Raw genomic sequence first — 23,362 nt, forward strand, 5'->3', positions numbered from 1 at the left:
CTTTCTCCATCTATCCTCTATTCTCAACTTACCTTCCACCAGAAAACATGTACATCCTTAACTCTTCCTACTATACTCCTATTTATCATTAACACTCTATCTGCCACCCTTCCATCCACCACCCTCTCCCATGTGTACTTATGCTTGACTTTCTTCCTAAACACTATTTACTATCATCGACTCTTTTTCGAGACACATCTCCACCATCAACTCTCCACTACTATTTTTCCCTGGAACTCCATACTTCCCAATCACTCCATCTATTGGTTCATTTCCTACCCTAACATTAAGGTCTCCCAATACAACTACATAGATATTTCTCCCTAATCCCTCTATGCACTCATTTAAATCTATCCAAAAAGCCTCCCTTTCAAAGGATTACAAAGGATGAGCATGCCGACAGGAGACCTTTTGGTCCATATCTAGGTCATATGCGAAAAAAAATCATAATAATAAATGAATAAATAAAAACTATAATGTAAATAACAAATAAAATACATAAATAAATGCATAGGTATAGTTAAATAATAAGCAAACAGGTAAATAGTAAATAATAAATTGACATATAACTAATAATAAATGAGAATCAAACAGAAAAATTATAACAAGAAAAAAATAAAGAAATAGAAAATAATATTAAATAAATGATAATCATTACAGCATCTTGCTTAGGTGTTTATCTAAATGATTCTTAAAGCTTCAAACTGAACTATATTGCACTGCCTCTGCAGGAAGTTTATTCCATTAACTACACGGTTGGCGAAGTTGTTTCTATCCACTTCCAAATTCAATCTATTTCCGGACAGTTTGAGACCATTGTTTCTTGTCTGATTCTCATTCAATGTGAAAATTTTGTCACTTTTGATGTTGTCAATTCCCTTTAGAATTTTAAAGACCTGTATCTAGTCACCTCTGAGTCTATGCTTTTTTAGGGAAAACAGATTCATAGGTTTTAGTCGATTTTCATATGATTAATTTTTGATATTTGGAATCAGTTTTGTGGCTCGCCATTGTACTTTTTTCAGTCTGTCAATGTCTTTAATGAGATTCAGTGACCATACGGAAACAGCATATTCCAAATGTGGACGAACTAACGATTTATATAGCTTGTTAATGAGTGATGGACTTTTGAAATCAAAAGATTGTGCAATCAGTCCTAGAATCTTATTTGCTTTCTGAGACTGAAATACACTGCTTGGACGATTTGAGATTGTTACTGATAATTACACCGAGACCTTTTTCACTATTCACTTTTGTTAACGAATTTCCAAATAACTTGTAATCATACTTACTGTTATTTTTACCTATGTGGATTACCTTGCATTTACTTGTGCCAAATTTTATTTGCCACTTTTCAGACCATTGCTGTAATTTATCTAAATCTTCTTGAATATCTAATTGGTTTAAGTGATCATTTGCCATTTCGCACAGTTTTGTATCATCAGCAAATTTGGAAACAGTAGATTTTAGTCCATGGTCTATATCATTTATATATACAGTACTATGAATAGAAGTGACCCAAGAACGGAACCTTGAGGAACTCCATTTGTGACATTTTTCCATCTAGAAGTTTTTCCATTTAAAACAACTCTCTGTTTTCAATCATTCAACCAATTACCAGTCCAACTTAATAGGCTACCACTTATTACGTGTGAAGCTAATTTAGTAAGTAGTCTTTCGTGGGGTATGGTATCAAAAGCTTTTGCAAAGTTTAGATATATTAAATCTATATCGTTTCTTTTGTCATAATTCGAGATAACTGTGTTGTAGAATTTGAGTAAGTTAGTTACATAAGAACATTTCCGTCTGAAACCATGCTGGCTATCATTTATCAAACGGTTACTTTCTAAATGATGTTCGATAGCATCTCTGATGATAGTTTCCATTATTTTTCCTACGATTAAAGTCACACTTATGGGCCTATAGTTATTTGGTTTCTTTTTGTCACCTTTTTTTAATATGGGAGTAATGTTAGCTAGCTTCCATTCTCTTGGGACATCTTCGGATATGATTGATTTCTTGAAAATAATTTCTAATGGAACAACAATCTCATTTTTCATTTCCTTTAAGGTTCTTGGATGCTAACCATCAGGCCCTGGTGTTTTTAACTTTGAGTTTTTCTATACACCTTTTAATTTTTTCTTTTGTTATATTTACCGTACTAAGTTTACCCTAGACTTTTCTAGGATTTCAGTTTCGAATTCACTTTGAGGTGTTTCGTTTACGAACATTGAGCTAAAACAATTGTTCAAAATATCACACATTCCTTCATTTGAATATTCAAGTTGACCGTCAGCAGATAATAGTGGACCAATGTGATTCCTAACAACCTTTTTCTCTCTAATGTAACTATAGAATTCTTTGGGATTCTCTTTGGATTTATCAGCGATATTCATTTTGTATTGTCATTTTCTTTTTTTATTGTCTTTTTTAAATCTCTCTGTATTGATACATAACTTTCATAGTCATTAGATGCACCTGAGCACTTATATTTCTTATAAGCCTCTCTCTTTTTAGCAATACTTTTTTCAGTTTCTTTGTCGAGCCACTTTGGGCAAGCCTGATTTGGGGAACGTCTGTCCTTAAAAGCATATTTTGAAATATTTCCCACATCTGATGTACAGGTCTTTTACTTCATTTTGCCTCCCAATCTGTAAGCTGAAGCTCCTGATGTAGTCCTATGAACTGAGCTTTACTGAAATTGGGTATCTTAAGAACACAAGTATCTATTCTAAATTTTTTTAGGAGTTTGAATCTAACTAAGTTGTGATTGCTATTTGCAACAGTTTCACCGACTTCTACATCAGTTACCATGCTTTCGCAGCTAGTGATCAATAGATCGAGTAAGTTTCCATATCTTGTGGGCTCTTAATCTCAAATTTATGTACAGTTCCAACTTAATCTATATCCTTGATTTCCAATTATCATATTTAGATTTGAACTCATCTATTGCTTGAGCTTGGGCTATATTACCTTCTAAGCTATTCCAAGTATTTATGCATCTATATGGAAAAATGTATTTTATTCACATCTTTGTTTTTGTCATTCCTTACTGTCTGACCAAGCAGTCATCTCCATGAGGAATGTCATGGATGGAATGGGGTTTTCTCAAAAATCCCTTATAGAATATATACAGATGAACCCGGAAATTATATATGCTGCTTATTGGTCATTTTGAGTTACTTATCAGTCCAAATATGTTACTTGTCATTCAACTGGTAAACATCAGTGGTTCATGACAGGGCTTTTCGGCAGATAAAAACTTATTTCTTTCCTTATTTCTACATACATGATGTAACAGAAATAATTTTCACCACAAAAACAAGCATTATGTTAATTTATATGCTGCTTGTTGGCCCAAATATGTTACTTGTTGGTCCTTCTTAGTCTTTAGTATGACCCTATCTAGACAGTAACATACAGTATCCGGATGATGTCCTGACAACTCTGGATGGTATCTGCTGCTGCTCGACTGCCGCCACTTGTCTACCAGATTGCCTGCCACCTCTTGTCTACCAGATTGCCTGCCAGTTGCTGCTGCCTGCTAGCATGACTATCAGTTTGCCTGCCCACAAGCTAAACTGCCATCACTACCTGCCTGGTCTGGTCTGCCAACTGCCAGTTTGACTGCCTACCCTCTCACCTACCAAAGGCATCTGCTGCCAGCTCGACTGCCACCACTTGTCTGCCAGATTGACCGCTGCCACTTGTCTGCCAAGTCACCTGCCAGCTCACTTACCAGGTCTGCCAACTGCCATCTCGACTGCCTACCCTTTCACCTACTGCCACTGCCACTAGAACATTTAGCAAACTAGAGCTGTGAGCATCCCCACCTTGACCCACCCACATGCTCAACGGAGATCACAAGGTCCTGCACCTAGATTCCAGTAAAGCTAATGATTAACAACCTCAACTGTAGTCCACAATGCCCTGGGTGCCCTAACCATGACCATTTTCAAGTAGGTCTTTTCAGGGAGATGTTGCAACCACATTACCAGTGTAATGTGATCCCAGGAATGAGATCCCCTGACCAGCCTCCTGAGATGCACCAACCTCTTTGATGTTACCCAAGATGTATAGGACAGTGCCTGTCACATGGAAATAGTTGAGTGCCCTAAGGCTTGCTACCCTGTGGCAAACAGACCACCGCTTGCTGGTACTCCTACAGTTTGATGGCCAGCTCTACCCCCTGCCTTCAAGTTCCGGCCCCATTGTGAGGACATCTACCTTGATGATTTCTTATCACGGCTCCACACAACTTCACTTCCAGCCTTGACTTCCATGGGGATGTGTTAGGAAGATTGTCCTCACTCCTCCCTTCCTCACCTCTTCTACTGGTCAGTCCCATGACCTTACCAACCTACAAAGAGGTCCCATGGGGACATGCTTGTGCCACCCTACTGCACTGGGTCGACCAAAGCTTCCCTGAGGCCCATGGGTGGGACAAAGCCTCTTTGAGGAAACTCATATGCAATACCAGTATCACTCCCAGTGATGACTAACCTGCACCTCCACCAGCCATGTGATGATGCACAATGGATCTGTTGAGGAATGCACACCTATACTTGGTGACTCAGCAGTATAAGAATGTTTTGTGTCTGACTTCCCAGGCATCAACTTTGACCTCACACCAATTAGGTGCATGGGTCATGACCTGACTCGTGTATATAAAGACTGGGTGTAACGCCAAAGATTCAGACTGCTTTGGAGCATCACACTGTGAGCCTGGCTCACTGCCTCCTTGTTTTCTCACCCCCCACCCTGTAAGCAGACAAAGTTGGGACATGACTTGAAATGGGCAGTCATCATTTCCCTCGCCATCTCTTCCCCTTCCCCCTTTTCTCGTACTTAGAGCAAGCCCTATCATATTATTGGTGCCCAACATTTATTTCTAAATAAACAAATCCTCTCCATCAGAGTTTGCCTTCAAACCAGCTTAACAGTGATGTATGGTGGGGGTTACAATGGTAGAGTGAGATGAAAAGGTAGGGTGGCGAGTGGGAGTAAAAGAGAACTGGCCAATAGAGCTGATCAAAGAATGATTAGCAAAAATACTGTGGAAAGCAAAGTGGATAAAGTAAGCCTGAGTAGAAAATCGATAATCACCTTCATCCCATCCTATTATAATAGGATGGGGTGAAGGGGGCCTTTGGTAACAGGGGAATGTCTGTCAAGGAAGGGCGAGGAGAAGAGATAGGTGTAAGTGGAGAGTGGTTGAGAATGGATGATAAATTGACTCAGCCCAAAAGGACTTCCTCTTGTCTATGTAAATTTTTGCATGTATGAGGGGGGGAGGAGGATTGCCATATATTGAAGTGATGGGGGTAAGCTTCAGGTGTTGGGACATACTGTGGAGGTACTGTGTTTTGCTGCACTGTTTCTCTGGGGGGGGAGGGGGGGGAGAGAGAGAGAGAGAGAGAGAGAGAGAGAGAGAGAGAGAGAGAGAGAGAGAGAGAGAGAGAGAGAGAGAGAGAGAGAGAGAGAGAGAGAGAGGGAGGGAGGGAGGGAGGGAGGGAGGGAGGGAGGGAGAGAGGGAGGGAGAGGGAGAGAGAGAGAATCTCAGAGTTTAAATACTGAAGCACGGCCTGCTACAATGAGTTAACCTGTGGCTGCTTTTGAAAAGCAACTGTTACTTACCATTATCCTCCTGCTGCTCCTCCTTCTCTTCCCCTGGAAAGGAAAACAAACACATATTAAGAATTAATAATGACACAACCAGTGATCAATCCATCCATAGTCACTGGTCCAGGTTTCACTTGCAAGAGACCCACAGCTCCCAAGTAACCAATAACAACCACCAGACTGGACCATGTAACTCAAGGAAGGAAGATTCTAATGTTGTCTGGGTATGATTAGGGTGGGGTAGTGTAAGATGAGGTGTTTTGTGTCCTTTGTGTGATAGAGGGACCTGGGTCAGTTTCTTTTTGTCAAAAGGCATATTCTGTGCTGGTTCTGTACTTTTTTATTGTTGGACAGTGACCTGAATATAGTTAGTATAGTTTTTGATTATCTTGGGAGGGATTTTCCTCTGGCACTTCTCAGAGTGAGGAGTTTAGGTTGGTTTTGTAGTGGTTGTCTCCTGATCCGAGAGTGAATGTATTGTGTGGGGCAGGTGAGGTGACAGGCTTTTCTAGATGTTGAAGCAGTAGCTCATTTAGTTTTCATGTTGCATTTATGCCCAAGTGTCCAGTTTTCAAGCAGCTGCACAAAACACGAGACAGAAAACAGATGCTACCTTCCACACCTTCTCAAGGAGGTGCAGCCCCAAGGGGCCTGCACCAGGTCTACAGACCAGGCCAGTCACTCTTTGCAGTCTCCCACACAGCTTCCAACTATCTCCCTTTCTTATATTCCTATATATATATTTTTTTTTTCACACAAAAATGTCAGTACACCAGCACCTGCCTTCCCATTTCTCCTGTTAGCTGGCAACATAGAAACCTACCCAGGCCCTCACACATGCTCTAAACACAAACTATGCACACACATCTATCAAATGCAACATATACCACTATTGGTGCCACCTAACATACTGCATTTACCAATCCCAACCAATACACAAAGATCTGGAGCTCCAACTAATACAAAACAACACTTGCAACCACAAACACAAAAAACAATAAACATAAATGGAGTTACTAACAAACACTCAGAATTGCTCCCCTTCCTACACAAACACACTATACATATAACACTTATACAAGAAACAGAACTGACAAGTAACAATACCCTCATTCATAGATTACAAAACAATAAGAGAAGACAACACAAGACAAAAATGTGTACTCACAACAATAGTACACAACAGCATACCTTTCTAAAAAAAAACTCAGACACAATATTTAAAATAATCACAATCTAAACATACACATACCACCACCATTTTTCCCCTTACAAGGGAGGTAGTCAAGGTCAAAGGTATAAATCCACTCCGACCCATTTCATTCCCACAAACTCCACTCCCATTCACCACCACTCCCTCCCTCTCGGCTCTTCCTGGATGATGGGTTATCCCTGCATCTTGCCCAATGCCCTGGGTCAGAAGCAATGTAGCAAGACACAGCATAATCACAGCAAGGCCACTTCATATAATTGGCAACCCCCCTCTCCATCCCCTCATACAGAAAAAGAGAAGATGGGGAGAAAATCCCTTCAGGCTGCATCAAAATATCATTCACACAAACTCTCTCATCCACTCCCTTCCATACATCACAGCTTCATCCATACACAACCATTCTCCACTCACCCCTATCTTCTGTCTTCTACCTTCCTCAACAGACATTCCCCTCTTTTCAATGCCCCTTTTATCTCATTCATTCATCTCATCCTTGGTCATCCCTTCGTGCTCACTCCCCACACCTATGCCTTCCATACCTCTTTTACTAATTTTTCTTCACTCATTGTTTCCATGTGTCCAAACCATCCCAATACTCTTTCATCAACCCTATCTCCCAACTTCCTTTCCACCCCTGCCCTCCTCTTCACCTCCTTGTTTCTCACTCTATCCAACCAAGTAACCCCAACCATACTTCTCAAGCATTTCATCTTAAACACATTTAAACTCTTCCTCTCTTATCTTCCATGTTTCTGCCCCATGCAGTGCCGGCAGCACAATCACTCCTTCATACAATCTCCTCTTAGCGTCCATTTCCAAATGTGTATTTCTCATTACACTTTTCAATCCCCAAAGGCATTTACTTTTTTCTCTCAATATACATTCTACATCCACCTCCACTCCTTCTTTTCCTGCAACATTCACACCTAAGAATCTAGAGCGATCAACTTCCTCCTGTTTCTCTCCATTAACACTCACTTCCAATTTGCTGCCATCCTCTCCCCTTGTAATCTCATCACCTTACTTTTACCCTCACTTATCTCCAACTTCCTTCTTTTGCACACCTCCCCAAACTCTGTCACTAACTTCCTTAATCCCTCCTCTAATCCTCCTATAAGTGCAGTGTCATCAGCAAACAACTAGCTTATCTCCCAATTTTCTACATTTTCTTTAACCATCTCCAATCCCCAACCCATTACTCTTGCATTTAACTCTCACACCACCCTATCCATGTATAAACTGAACAGCCAAGGTGACATAACACTTCTCTGGCAAAGTCACACCTTTACCTCACACCACTCAATCTCTCCATTTCTAATTCTAATACAGGCTCTACTACTCTTGTAAAAACTCTTGACTGCTCTTAACAGCTTTCCCACTAGCCCATATATTTGCAATATGTCCCCTAATGCTTTCCTGTCTACCCTGTCATAAGCCTTTTCCAAATCTATAAAGACCCAAAATACATCCTTACATTTTCCTAAAGCTTTCTTACATATCTACCTTACCACAAAAATCTCATCCATGCAACCCCTACTTCACCAATTACTCCCTCTGTTCCTCTCCTAATCCTCTCAATCAAGACCCTCCCATAAGCCTTCCTGACTATACTCAACAAACTAATCCCTCTGGCACTACTGCACTCACACTTGTCCCTTTTTCCCTTGTAAAGCAGAACTATACAGGCACTCCTCCAGTCCTCTGGCACTCTACCTTCTTTTAGACAAACATTAACCAACCTCACCAGCCAATCCACCACCGCTGTACCTCCTTTTGTCAGACACTCTTCATGACACCCATCCAACCCTGGCGCCTTACCTGCACTCATCATTTTATTAACTGCTATCACCTCATATTTCCTTATTTTTCCTCCAAACATAAAGAAAATAACCTATACTATTGTGAACATATACAACTACATCAACCCCAAGAGGTTTGATCCTTCAACTCATTAGCATACCACCAGGTGACCTGAATGCACATCCAATCTGGGTTAAGGATGTCTATCCACTTGAAACACTTTTTTTTTTATTTAGCTAGGAAGCTGATGCTCATTTATATTCATCATTGTAGTCATTCTGACTAAGTTTCATTGAGTAAAAATAATCAATATTCAAACTGCTACTAGTCCCCAATAATTTGAAGCCTTACTGGACTATCCAACCTTAGCCTATCCCTCACTCATACTGACAGACTATCAACTTGTGACTGACAGGTCCAACCTAGCCATTGCCGCTGTCCTTTATCAACTCATAGATGGTGATCCAACACCCTTGGATTTTTACTTAAAGACTCTGTCGGACACGTGACATACTTAATCTACCTATGACCATAAACTGTTGACTGTGTATCTCACAGTTTTGCATTTAAAGTCCCTCACTGATGGCCATACAGTTACCCTATTCCTTGACCACAAACCTCTGGTTACAGCTTTTCACTTCATCTCTTGCTAAATCTGACAGAAAACAATGACAACTTTCTGTTATCTCTGAATATGTTTACTCACTTGAGTACATCTGTGGTGACAACAATGTTGTTACCAATTGCTTATCATGACCAACATGTGCTGTATCACTTGATGTCTTTGACTTCAGTGGTATTGCTCAAGGACAGGAAACTGACAATTAATTGGAAACTTTCAAGCGTAGACTAATTTCCCCCTACCCTCTTACTTGACACTTTGGAGTGATACCTCTACAACACTCACTTAACCTTTTGACCTATCATCCTTGAGATAGCATAGTCTCTTCCTATCCTGGTGTTCAGTCCACCTCTTAGTGAAACAACACTACTTCTGGCCTAACAGAGACAAAGACATGAAAAAATTGATCAAAGAATGTCTTATATGTCACACATCATCACCTGTTTCATCTATATCTACTCCTACTGACTGTTTCCAATCAGTTCACATTGATATCGTTGGACCACTGCCACCCTCTACTCTTCTTCCATACAATTACTTGTTGACTTGCACAGACTGACCAACTCGTTGGACTGAAGTGATCCCCCTCATTGACACCACTGCCACCAGTAGCAATTTCTTTCATAAGTGGATGGATATGTTGTTTTGGTGTCCCACTTCACATCATCACTGATAGAGGTTCCCAGTTTGAGCAACTTTTCTATGAGCATTCATCTATCATTAGTTTCCACCATATGTATACTACTAGTTATCACCCCCAAGCTAACAGAATGATTGAACATTACCACTGCTCTTCATACTAGGTGGGATAACTAGTTCTATTCCTTACTCATAGTCCTCCTTGGGCACCTCTTGATGCCCCACATCACATTGTCACAGTCTGAGACAGCCTCTATTACCATGCATGATCTGCCAAGAACCTAAGCAAAATTAAGTAACTCTAAATGACATTAGAACTGAAACACTCAGACAACTTAGAATCATCTGGGTATTACTAGGTACAAGCACAAAATTTTCAAATTTGGTAACCCTTAAATTCTTGTTGCATATGAAGACCATTTCATTAGAAACAAAATATTTAAAAAAAAAATTGAATAGCTTGAAAAATAAGGGAGATCCAATTTTTTTCAATTCTGAATTTTTGGCTAGACTTTACCATAACAAAGTGTGAGAATTAAGGGTGGTCATTTGTAAAGATTTTGTAAAGAAATGCACATCTCTAAACCACTGATCCAATTTTAATGAAATTTGGAAAATGAGGGTTTTATGGGTCAACAAATCACGTGGGCATGTCAAAAACAATGAGGGACATCTGCATCATACAAAATTTGCATTTCCATGGCAACAATTAAGCTGTTGATTTAGAGATAATCATCCATAAAATCCAAACCACTGGCCCATTTAACATGCAGCTTGGCATGTGAAGATTTTATGGGTTAAAAATCACCTGAGCATGTCAAAAACATTGTAGGACCTTCCTTTAATACTATTCTTACTAACACCTCTCATGTTGCCATGGCAACTATTGTCAATTTAGAGATAATCATCCATAAAATCCAAACTGATGGCCCAATTGACATACAACTTGGCATATGAAGGTTTTATGGGTCAACAAATCACCTGAGAATGTAAAAAACAATGTAGGACCTTTCTTTATACTATTCTTACTAGCACCTATCATGTTGTCATGGAAACTAGTCAATTTAGAGATAATTATCCATAAAATCCAAACCACTGGCCCAATTGACATGTTTATAGATGACATGATTAAATAAAATAACTACTTTGAAAGTAGAAATACTTTATTACTTTTTCTATTTGAGTAAATTGGTGTAAAAAATAATTCACTGATTTCAATGTAAATTTAAGTTAGGTCTTAGGGTAGTTGCAGTACTGACTGGTTAGTGTACTGAGAGGCACCTATATATGCACTTTTTAATGTGATGGTAGTTTTTTAGCTTGTTTTTTTCCAGAAATAAGTGACTTCAAGATCATTGTTAATGACACGGCTGTGTATTTGCTGCTGAAAAATGCATTTTGGATTGTTAGGTTTTGCAATAAATTTTTAGTTGTGCAAACCTATGAGATATAACAATAGAAAATCATTAATTTTGTCATTTATAATAGATCAATATAATATGCAATTTTCTTGGTGGAAATCAATAACAAAACAGTTGCTAAACCTATTTACTAATGAACAAAGTCGCAGCAGTTGAATGATATGCCATGTTTGTTTTGATAGATGCTGAGGTCGAACAAATGAAGGGATGATAAATTAGTCTATTCTAACCTAACCTAATATTTAGTAATTCGGTACCTAAAATTCTAAAGATTATCTGGGTCTTTGTCACGGATGCTGACAGGTATCTCGGGCAATTAACAGACGACGGCAGAACCCCGTGTTCTCTCAAAGTCCAAGGAAGCCCTATTGCCTTTATAATAGCACTTATCAATGTCACCTGGAGTTGCAAAACACCTGGTCCACAACATGACAGCCATCGCCTGATAGTGACTGGACTGGCATGGCATCCGTACTGTAGCCTACCAGCTTTGTTAGTAAATTTGCTTGTAGCCAGGTTTTTTGTTTTTTATTTCTGCCAAGAAAATTGCATATTACATTCATGCATTATAATTTACAAAATTAATATTTAATTTTCTCATGCTATATTCCATAGGTGTGCACAACTAAAATAATACCCTGATATTTTTCATATGGCTTCAAGTCATGAAGAGCTGCAAGAAATGGTCAAAGGCTCTATCAATTGGGCAGAAGATTCTGCTGGTTTTCTGGAGCAGCTGAGGTCACTGAATCCAGAACATTTAACCAATTGAGTTGTTTGTGAAGTTGTTACATGACTGAGTCATTATCATGGACAACAGCAGAAACAGAAGGATCCACATTTGTCATAGAAAAACATCCGAGATTGTCTAAGCATCATATATCAGAATGATTTGACTTACATTTCTAAAACACACCTAAGAAATAATTTTCAGATAGTCAATAAGAAAAGGCAGAAGAGAATCAAAGACAGGAAGGCAGTCAAATTTGACAAATACCAACTTGCTTTCAATGATTTCATGGATCAAATACATGGACATGGTCCATGACATTGAATACTGACCATGTTATCAATAATTATCTCATATATTTTCTAGCATGGCCATAGTTGGCTACATAATACGCATAGCATAGCCATAGCCAGCTATGTAATAGGCATAGTATAGCCAGAGCCGGCTATGTAATAGGCATAGCATAGCCTGTCCAACATCTTAAAATTTATACCATAACAAGGTAAGTATAATTTGTGAACAACACCCTCTATGACTACTACTAGTAGTATCTCCAAAATACTGAAGGATCTTGCTGATTTTTTCTGTGATATCTAGGTCTGAGGAAACCTTCACAGCATGAGTTTTATTCAGATCTGACGAGTATTTTTTTATTTTTTAATAAAAAACGTAAAAAATACCATATTTTTGGGCTTCTTTCAAATCCTATCTCCTCTTACAATTTTTATTCGATGTCTTTCATTTTACAGCAAAAGAATCTTCTACATATATAAAAAAACAAAATAGAAAGCTTTTTTTAATGTCTTTGTTTAACGCCGAGGAAAAAAAATTATCGAAAAAAAAAGCAAAATTTTGATTTTGACACGTTATTAAAAAAATAATTATTTAACATATGCAAAAAAACTCTCTATTTTATTTTTTGTCATTTATCTAGCTATTAATAGAGATCTCATATGCAAAAATCGGTTGAAAATTGAGGGAGGAGATAGACTTTGAGTATCAAAAACTTACATTTTTCAGAAATGAGTGTTAAAGTTTCTTTTTTCCTTAATTTGACTAAATTTTACATTGGACCTCCTAAGACCCATTGAAAACAGGTTCCATTGTATTTTCATGATGATTTTGCATCTTTCAAGTAACTCAGGCACTTCGTACCCTCCTACAGTGTAGGATATTATTAACTCAAAGTGAGGGTCTCATAAGCCGCCACCTCACTCTTTGTCGCAAAGTTTGAGTTCTTGGTCTAGAATGACCCAGCAAGGTAGTCTGATTGCTGGGATTCAGCTCTCTTTCTTTTCTTGGGTTTCCTTTCTGGTGTTGGAACAGGCTCTTGCTGCAATAGGGACATCACTGTGAGGTTTGAGACTCTAAACCCAAGGTGTTGCAACAAGGAGGCATCCTTGTAGCCACTTGTTAGCAAACAGTTGTTTGCGTAGAGACAACTTGTCTGATATAGGTGTAGAGGACAGAGGATCAGGTGCTGAGGATGTGGATGTAGATGGAAGGGAGAGAGCTGCTGGAGGGAGTACTAGTGGTGGTGGCGGAGGTGGTGATAACAAAGTTGATGCTGGGGTTCTCTCTTTCTCCCCTTGAGTTGCTAATGTAGACGTTCTTATCTTCTGCAAGTGTGCCTTTTGTTTGGATAGCTTAGGCATGGCTAATATCTTCAAATATCTCTTCACTGAAAAATAGATGCGAATTTCACACGGCAAATTAGTGAATGCGGCAAGCTAACGTGTACATGTCCTTTACTTTGTAAGGCTCAGGCCACTGCCAGTCGTGCAGGCTGAACTTCCTCACACCACATACTCACGTGCATGCCGGACGTATGAGAAAACTTTATGAGTGTATCAAATGCAAAAAAATAGGGTAAAATATGGTCAAAACTTATGTAAACAATGGTCGTGCGCAGCATGTGGCTGCTGGGGGGAGGGAGGGTAGGCCCTTTAAACCCTTTAAAAATGGTGGTACAATAAAAACACTTTACCAGCATCTAGAGCAAGATCCCTACTATGTATTTATGCAATAAAAAAAAAAAATTGAATTTTTCTTAAATCTGGGGGCGGGGGGGTCCCCTTAAGATGCATCAAAGAATATCAATATGTCAAATAAGCATGTTCGGCATCAAGGCACAGCTCTCGCATTACCAACAATCTTAAAGTTCCTCATTTCCAGGAGAAAATAGGCTAAAACTCATGAATATTTCATTAAAATATTCATATACTTACATTTAGATTTCCACTCAGAAAACTAATTTGCCATGGCTAATAACCAAATTTGTGAATAAATCGGTGAAATCTTTTTGTTTTTGAAGAACTGGGCATACACTTGCAGAACAGCACGACAATTAGAAAATCCAGCACATGTGCTGAACACTACAAGCATTCAAACTGAGGCATATCCATTTGAACGGGTCACAAAAGATGGCAGTGTAAACATTACATCCAGAATGGTGGCACCACCCAGCTGGTAGCAGGCACTATTGGGCAATCCTGGATGTTAGTAGGATTGGACTAAGACCCATGTTTTGTATTCTCACCCATGTATTGCATTCCTATAACAAAAAAGCCAATTTGCAAAATCCCCTCCAAGATTATTAGACGATAAAGAAAGGACCTATATTTCATAAATGCCTATCTGTGACCTGAAAAAGGCTGAAATCAAGCTAACCAAAATTCCACCATACAAAAAGAATAACATCACTAGAAATTATGACACAACAAAAATGTTCTAATTTGGTTCTATGGGTTTTGTTGATTAAAGGTCTATGACACTTAGGATAAAGCCCTATGGTAAGAGGTAAGACTAGCTGTTTTTTTTTGTGTTAGGAAGGTACCATGGTGTTATGTTTATACATTAGTCATTAGTGATACATTGTCAATATGACAAAACTCTTGTCCATTAGCATATTCAAGTGAAGTATTACTGGTAATTTATATAAAAAATATATAAGCACCTCAAAGGTTAAAGTTCTGTAAAATTATAAGAACAAACTTAAGAAGTCTGCTGTCTCATGACATCAAATCTGACCAGCAGTTTTCTGTAGGTTGTGCATGTACCAAGATTAAGTGCCTGAAAATGTTATGTTTAATTCTCTGGGCGTGCTTCTGTTAACTGATGTTGTGGAGTTCTTAACATTCTCTTCCTAATTTACAAGTAACATTGCTCCATGCAAATGTAAAAATTCCCTATTGCTATTACTATTCAAAATGCAGTCAGTGATATACAGTCGACTTTATTGGTACCACCGAATAAATCGGGTATTTTTCAGCTTTCCCTACGTATTTTTCAAGAAAGCAGCACACTGAACACCATCTATATTTAAACTACTATTCAAAGTCATGCATACTACATACTATTGAGGTTATACAGCATTTCGTTTAACAATTTATCCTTCCGTACATCAACAGTGTTCTTCCTGGCACGTCTAATGTCTCCATACACTTTTTATGACTCGACTCCTCATCAAAATGTCTGTGAAGCTATACTCAATACATCTGAACTAGTTTTTGAAGTTTGGTAAATTGCAAAAGTCGACTGAAACATTCAATAAAATCTAAACAGAGTCTCTAAAGACGAAAACACATACCAGAGGAGGCCATATTTAAGCGCCAATGTTTTGGTGGGTTTTCGTATAAAATCAATGAAAATATTTTGATATGAAATTAATGTATTTGTAGCCAAGGAAATTTTAGATACAATATTTAAATAAAGAAAAATCTAAATATTGATATTACTATTCAATTTTTTTTTAAATTCAGCTTAATATTTAGGAGAAAATATTAAATACTAGTGAATTCGATCGTCATTTGTTTTCCCTCCCTTCTCTTAGTATCGCTTCAACATGAAGTGAGTGCTCCGTCAGCGAAGTGATTTTATCTGTGTGAAATTGTATCATCCTTGAAAGTAATATAATGTAAAAGCAAGTATCTTGCAGAATGAAGATTCAAGATATTTATACCCACTTTTTATGCATTTCAGGCTTCAATTGTGTAATTACAGTGGATACAAAATACACCCTGGCCATGGGAAGACTATGGTCAGGGTCGATGGCAAGGTGAGTTAAAAATGAACAAGTATTGTATAAATTTAATATACATATCAGGTAGAGTAAGACATTAAAATGTCCCAGGCAATATACGTTATTAATCACCATTATTTCGAGGTAAACACTTGTGCACTTGCATATTTCTCATGTATGATCTGGTTGGCCCATTTTTGTTATAGTCTATTCGACTCTGGCAAGTTACATTTGGTAATAAGCCCATTTTAAAATTAATATAATTTTTGCATACATATACTACAATAAAAACAATACGTACGGCTGTTAGCATTTTTTGGTAAAATTTTACTTTCGACCTTTGTTGGAATATAGCAATACAAAGTTAAATAGTAATTTTGTAAATTAAAATGTATGAACGTAATATGCAATTTTGTGTGCGGAAATGAAAATAAAAAAAGTTGCTAAAACAGATTTCGTAACGAAGTTGTGTACTACGAATGGTACGCCATGTTTATGGTAGATTCCGACGTCGGAGAAATGAAAGAACGATAAATTTGCCTAAACTAAAGTAAAGTAAACTAAACTAACCTAACCAAACCAAACCAAACCGGTAAAATTTTACTTTCGACCATTTAGGTACCCCCACAAAATTTTCAAAAAACAAATAACCCTTGAATTATTGTTGCGTATGAAAGACAACTTTATTAGAAACAAAATCCTTTTTAAAATTTTGAAATAGCTTGAAAAATAAGGGAGATACGATTTTTTAAATTATTTTTTTAGCCCGCATTTTTGGCTAGACTACCATAACAGTGTTAGAATTAAGGGTGGTATTTTGTAAATATTTCGGTAAAGAAATACACAATAACTCTAAACCACTGGTCCAATTTAATTAAAATTCGGAATACTTGGGTTTTAAGGATTAACAAATCACATGAGCATGTCAAAAACAATGTGAGACATCTCCATCATACCATATTTGCCTTTTCATGGCAATCATGAAGCTGTCAATGGGTCTCGCTAAACGCCGACCAACGCTGACCAAAACCACACAATAACGGTTTTTGCTCAAATGCATAATTTATATATAAAAAAAAGCATATGGTTGCATTATTTGACCTATTTTCTTTAAAATGTGTGATTTCCATGTAAAATGATCAAAGAGAAGTTACGCTTTTATCCTCTGTAAAATTACCAACCGGCAACCAACGCCGACCAAACCCAAACAATGACGGCTTTTGCATGACAAAAACGTAACTTCTTTGATGATTTTACATGGAAATCACACATTTTAAAGAAAATGTCTAGGTACCCCGGAATCCGCGCGCGGCGCCACTGTCGATCATGTGTTGTTTTCATGGCCAAATGTTGCGGCCCACTATTTTTTGTTTAGTTCAATTTGAATGCTTTCCGCGCTTTGCGCATGCGCAAGATATTCAAATTACCTTGTTGTTTTGCAAGTGTAAGGCTAATTCTTGACATAGAAACAATTTTTCAGCGACTTAAACGGAAATTTGGTTTTCAAACTCGGCAACATAGTTTTCCGAGTAAAAATATTAAGGTAAGGAATGTCTAAACATAATTTTAAGTTACATAAACAAGTTTTTCAACCTATTTTCTCCCAGAATTGAGAAGCTTAAGAAAATTGACTTTTGCGTGTTTGAGCTAAAAGCCCCGGAATTTAGCTATATCACCCATGAATCTGATGCGTCCAGTTCGTGTTTGTTGTTGTTTACACATCACCATCATGCCATGTCCATGAGAAGTGTCAAGACTAGTTACTAGTCTTGACACACACTACTACTTGACTACTTTCTACTACTAGTCTAGTCTAGTAGTAGTAGAAACTTCTACTACTACTTCTACTTCTACCATGAATCTGATGCGTCCAGTTCGCGTTCGATTTTGTTTACTATTACCATTGACGACCAAAAACACCCAATGACGGTTTTTGCTCAAATGCATAATTTATATATAAAAAATAGCATATGGTTGCATTATTTGACCTATTTTCTTTAAAATGTGTGATTTCCATGTAGAATGATCGAAGAGAAGTTACGTTTTTATCCTCTACAAAATTATCAACCGGCAACCAACGTCATTGTTTGGGTTTCGTCGGCGTTGGTTGCCGGCTGATAATTTTTCAGAGGATAAAAACGTAACTTCTCTTCGATCATTTTACGTGGAAATTATCCATTTTAAAGAAAATAGGTCAAATAATGCAACCATGTGCTATTTTTTATATATAAATTATGCATTTGAGCAAAAACCGTGATTGTGTGGTTTTGGTCGGCGTCGGTCGACTTCGGTCGGCGTTTAGCGACAGCTTCATGGTTGCCATGAAAAGGCAAATATGGTATGATGGAGATGTCTCACTTTGTTTTTGACATGCTCATGTGATTTGTTGATCCATAAAACCCAAGTATTCCGAATTTTAATAAAATTGGACCAGTGGTTTAGAGTTAATGTGTATTTCTTTACCGAAATCTTTACAGATTACCACCCTTAATTCTAACACTTTGTTATGGTAAAGTCGAGCCAAAAATGCGGGCTAAGAAAATAATTCAAAAAATCGTATCTCCCTTATTTTTCAAGCTATTTCAAAAATTTAAAAAGCATTTTGTTTCTAATAAAGTTGTCTTTCATATGCAACAATAATATAAAGGTTAATTTTTTTTTGAAAATTTTGTGGGGGTACCTAAAATGTCAAATAATGCAATCATATGCTATTTTTTATATATAGTTTATGCATTTGGGCAAAAACCGTCATTGCATGGTTTTGGCTTTGGTCGACGTTGGTCGGCAGTTGGCGGTTGGTAATTTTGTAGAGGATAAAAACGTAACTTCTCTTTGATGATTTTACATGGAAGTCACACATTTTAAAGAAAATAGGTCAGACAATACAACCATATGCTAATTTTTATTTAACCCCTTCCATACGGTGCCGCACACGTAGGCGTCATGGGGAGCGAGTGTATTCGCGAGGCTGCCATATCGGCGTCTTGATTATATTTATTGTAGTCGCCCCTGTGTTTTTACATTCTCTCAAATGTGCCCTGAATCCCATTCTCTGTGGTATTCAAAATTCGCGGGTGAAAGAGAGAACGATCGATATAAGCAGTGACTATATTTTATGATGCGAGTATTATTACGACACGTCGTACGGCTGGCATTGGCTGCTGCCACTGAGATCTAAGTCCATGACGCCTACGTGTGCGGCACCGTATGGAAGGGGTTAAAATTATACATTTGATCAAAAGCCAGCGTTTTGGTTTGGTCGGCCTTGGTTGCCGGTTAGTAATTTTGCAGAGGATAAAAACGTAACTTCTCTTCGATCATTTTACATGGAAATCACACATTTTGAAGAAAATAGGTCAAATAATGCAACCATGTGCTATTTTTTATATATAAATTATGCATTTGAGCAAAAACCGACATTGTGTGGTTTTGGTCGTCAATGATGTGTAAACAAAATCAAATACGAACTGGACGCATAAGATTCATGGGTGATATGCCTATATGTGATGACCCTGAGCTCAATCATTAAGTGATCAACGCTCTTAAACTTCTCATATCCGGGAGAAAATAGGTTGATAAACACGTTTATGTATATTTAAATAATATTTAGTGATACCATACCTTAATATTTTTACTCGGAAAACTATGTTGCCGAATTTGATAACCAAATTTCTGTTCGAATCGCTGAAGACATTTTCTATTTAAAGAATTGGGCATATACTTGCAAAACAACAAGGTAATTTTAATATCTTGCGCATCCGCTGAACGCGGGAAGCATTCAAATTAACTAAACAGAAGCTGGTGGTCCGCAAGAAGTGGCGACGTAAACATTACATGGTCGACAGTGGCGCCGCGCGCGGATTCCGGGGTACCTAGACCATTGGAGGAATATAGCCATACAAAAGCTGAGAGAGTGGTTGAAAAGCCTGCCAACGTCTCTCACGACGACGAGGACCAGCCGGATGATATCTAATTTGCAGGTAATGATTTATTAAACACAGGTTAGGTTAGTTTAGTTTTAGACAAATTTATAGTCCTTTCATTTCTCCGACGTCGGCATCTACCACAACAAACATGGCGTACCATTCGTCGTACACGACATCGTTACTTAAGAAATCTGTTGTAGCAATGTATTTTTATTTTCATTTCCGCACACAAAATTGCATATTACGTTGATACATTTTAATTTACAAAATTACTATTTAATTTTGTATTGCTATATACAAAGGTAGAAAGTAAAATTTTACCCATTTTTTTTTTGTACCATATACTAAAATAGGCTTAGACAAAGATGCAGGTAATAACAAAAATTACCATAAAATTTATTGTAGATTATCTTACGGGCAACGGGACTGCCCTGGGGTGGTTGTGCAAAAGTGTGTGCAGGTAGGTGATAGTATGGAGTCAGTATGAAAAGGAAGATTCCCAGAGGTATGTTCCACTTGTTAGCCAGCCTTTAAGTGAAGCATTTAAGAGTGGGTCTGGATTATTTCCTGTACATAATGCTCCAATATTGAACTCCAGTTTTGTACCAGTATAACATAGGCATTTTTTAGGTATCCCCACAATTTTCAAAAAACAAATAACCCTTGAATTATTGTTGCATATGGAAGACAACTTTATTAGAGACAAAATGCTTTTTAAATTTTTGAAATAGCTTGAAAAATAAGGGAGATACGATTTTTTAAATTATTTTTTTAGCCCTTATTTTTGGCTAGACTTTACCATAACAAAGTGTTAGAATTAAGGGTGGTCATTTGTAAAGATTTCGGTAAAGAAATACACATTAACTCTAAACCATTGGTCCAACTTAATTAAAATTCGGAATACTTGGGTTTTATGGATCAACAAATCACATGAGGACGTCTAGCTAGGTCAATATGAAAATGGAATTCCTGATATTTGAGCTGAAGTAGTTCTCATGGGATGCAAAACGTTGCTATGAGTATAATGCAATTTGAATTATCCATCTAGCTGTCCTAGTTCTCGAGATATTGCATTTTAAATGGAATTAAATCCGGCCTATTTTGTCCGAGGAAATCGTGCCGAAACGTGCGGTCTGATTAATCGCCGATCAAACGTAAACAATGACGGTTTTTACTGACAGGCACAATTTTATATAATAATTTAGCATATGGTTGCATTATTTGACCTATTTCCTTTAAGGTGTGTGATTTCCATGTAATTTGATCATAGAATTAAGTTTTTATCCTCTGCAAAATTACATGAAAATCACACATTTTAAAGAAAATAGTTTGAATAATTCAACTATATGCAAGCTATTACACTACTAACACAATAGTAACAAATTTAATAGTGTAGTTTGATCCATGCCACCAGTGATCATAGCGGGCAGGACGGATCGTAGCTGTGGTCCGTAATATTACGTAGGATAAAAACGTAACTTCTCTTTGATCAAATTACATGAAAATCACACATTTTAAAGGTAATAGTTCAAATAATTCAACTACAAGTCTATTACACTAATAACAGTATAGTAAGAAACTTAATAGAGTGAAGTTTGATCCATACCACCAGTGATAGATAAGATGGTGGGATGGATGTTGATGTTATCCGATAATCCGACCCGATAGAAGAAAAAACATAATTAAAACCACCGATTTCTCAGCTCTACCGTAACACGCTGCCTTTATTTTGGTATTAGAATAATCCGCGAGACTAGTAGTTTTCGTTTATTTTGGTTAGTTGCCAGAACTGAACTCTGAATTTATTTAGCTCATTTTTTACGCTGAAACATATACCAATGCAAGCCGCCATGTTTATCTTTTGTTCTTATGTACTGACATGTAACTGATGATGTAATTGTTTGAAATTTACTACGATCGTAATAAATACACTCATAACATTTGTATGAATGAAATTTCCGGCGGTATGTAAATTTGGCTGTTTGCATGGCGTGCGCATAAAATGACGCGCTATTGTGCTCGTCATCGACGATGGCGCCTCTGGTGGTGTTTGACCTACCTAGCATGTCAAAAACAATGAGACATCTCCATCATACCATATTTGCCTTTTCATGGCAACCATGAAGCTGTCAATGGTGGGTCTCGCTAAACGCCGACCGAAGTCGACGTACGCTGACCAAAAACACACAATGACGGTTTTTGCTCAAATGCATGATTTATATATAAAAAATAGCATATGGTTGCATTATTTGACATATTTTCTTTAAAATGTGTGATTTCCATGTAAAATGATCAAAGTGAAGTTGCGCTTTTATCCTCTGTAAAATTACCAACGCCGACCAAACCCAAACAATGACTGCTTTTGCATGACAAAAACGTAACTTCTCTTTGATGATTTTACATGGAAATCACACATTTTAAAGAAAATAGGTCAAATAATGCAACCATATGCTATTTTTTATATATAAATTATGCATTTGGGCAAAAACCGTCATTGCATGGTTTTGGCTTTGGTCGACGTTGGTCGGCAATTGGCGGTTGGTAATTTTGCAGAGGATAAAAACGTAACTTCTCTGTGATGATTGATGATTTTACATGGAAGTCACACATTTTAAAGAAAATAGGTCAGATAATACAACCATATGCTAATTTTTATTTAAAATTATACATTTGAGCAAAAGCCATCATTGTTTGGGTTTGGTCGGCGTTGACGTTGGTTGCCGGTTAGTAATTTTGCAGAGGATAAAAACGTAACTTCTCTTCGATCATTTTACATGGAAATCACACATTTTGAAGAAAATAGGTCAAATAATGCAACGGTTTTGGTCGTCAATGGTGATGTGTAAACAAAATCAAATACGAACTGGACGCATACGATTCATGGGTGATATGCCTATATGTGATGACCCTAAGCTCAAACATTAAGTAATCAACGCTCTTTAAGCTTCACATATCCGGGAGAAAATAGGTTTAAACACGTTTATGTATATTTAAATAATATTTAGTGATACCTTACCTTAATATTTTTACTCGGAAAACTATGTTGCCGAGTTTGATAACCAAATTTCCGTTCGAATCGCTGAAGACATTTTCTATTTAAAGAATTGGGCATACACTTGCAAAAAAAACAAGGTAATTTTAATATCTTGCGCATCCGCTGAACGCGGGAAGCATTCAAATTAAATTAATCGGAAGCTCGTGGTCCGCAACAAATGGCGACGTAAACATTACATGGTCGACAGTGGCGCCGCTCGTGGATTCCGGGGTACCTACATTTTTCACTTATTTATAATGTTGCCCTAGAAATGTTTTTTCTATGTTGAATACATGAGCTTGCATGTTTCTAGAATTTTACCAGAATTTCCTCT

The 23,362-nt window shown here is 37.5% G+C and overlaps 2 protein-coding genes across 5 annotated transcripts in view; one reads left to right on the forward strand and one right to left on the reverse strand.

The window, feature by feature from the left end:
- LOC143038824 (uncharacterized) overlaps nucleotides 1–15,685 on the reverse strand; it is a 209,348-nt gene extending 193,663 nt beyond the window's left edge. For 3 of the 4 annotated variants that reach the window (XM_076208401.1, XM_076208398.1, XM_076208397.1), the window contains exons 1-2: nucleotides 15,637–15,685; nucleotides 5,638–5,670 (exon numbers count right to left, since the gene is read on the reverse strand). In XM_076208401.1, the coding sequence (XP_076064516.1) occupies nucleotides 5,638–5,670; nucleotides 15,637–15,649 (46 nt within the window). In that variant the 5' untranslated portion in view covers nucleotides 15,650–15,685. Of the gene's footprint in view, nucleotides 1–5,637; nucleotides 5,671–15,449; nucleotides 15,609–15,636 lie in introns of those variants that run through there. The other variant, XM_076208399.1, reaches the window with a different exon arrangement.
- Nucleotides 15,686–15,816: 131 nt separating this feature from the next.
- RpL24 (ribosomal protein L24) overlaps nucleotides 15,817–23,362 on the forward strand; it is a 47,388-nt gene continuing 39,842 nt past the window's right edge. Inside the window, exons 1-2 of the mRNA XM_076208425.1 lie at nucleotides 15,817–15,896; nucleotides 16,029–16,104. Of these exons, the coding sequence (XP_076064540.1) occupies nucleotides 15,892–15,896; nucleotides 16,029–16,104 (81 nt within the window). The 5' untranslated portion in view covers nucleotides 15,817–15,891. The remainder of the gene's footprint in view (nucleotides 15,897–16,028; nucleotides 16,105–23,362) is intronic.

The sequence above is a fragment of the Oratosquilla oratoria genome, chromosome 25, assembly GCF_046742065.1.
Source record: "Oratosquilla oratoria isolate Oo_2021 chromosome 25, ASM4674206v1, whole genome shotgun sequence".
NCBI lineage: Eukaryota > Metazoa > Arthropoda > Malacostraca > Stomatopoda > Squillidae > Oratosquilla > Oratosquilla oratoria.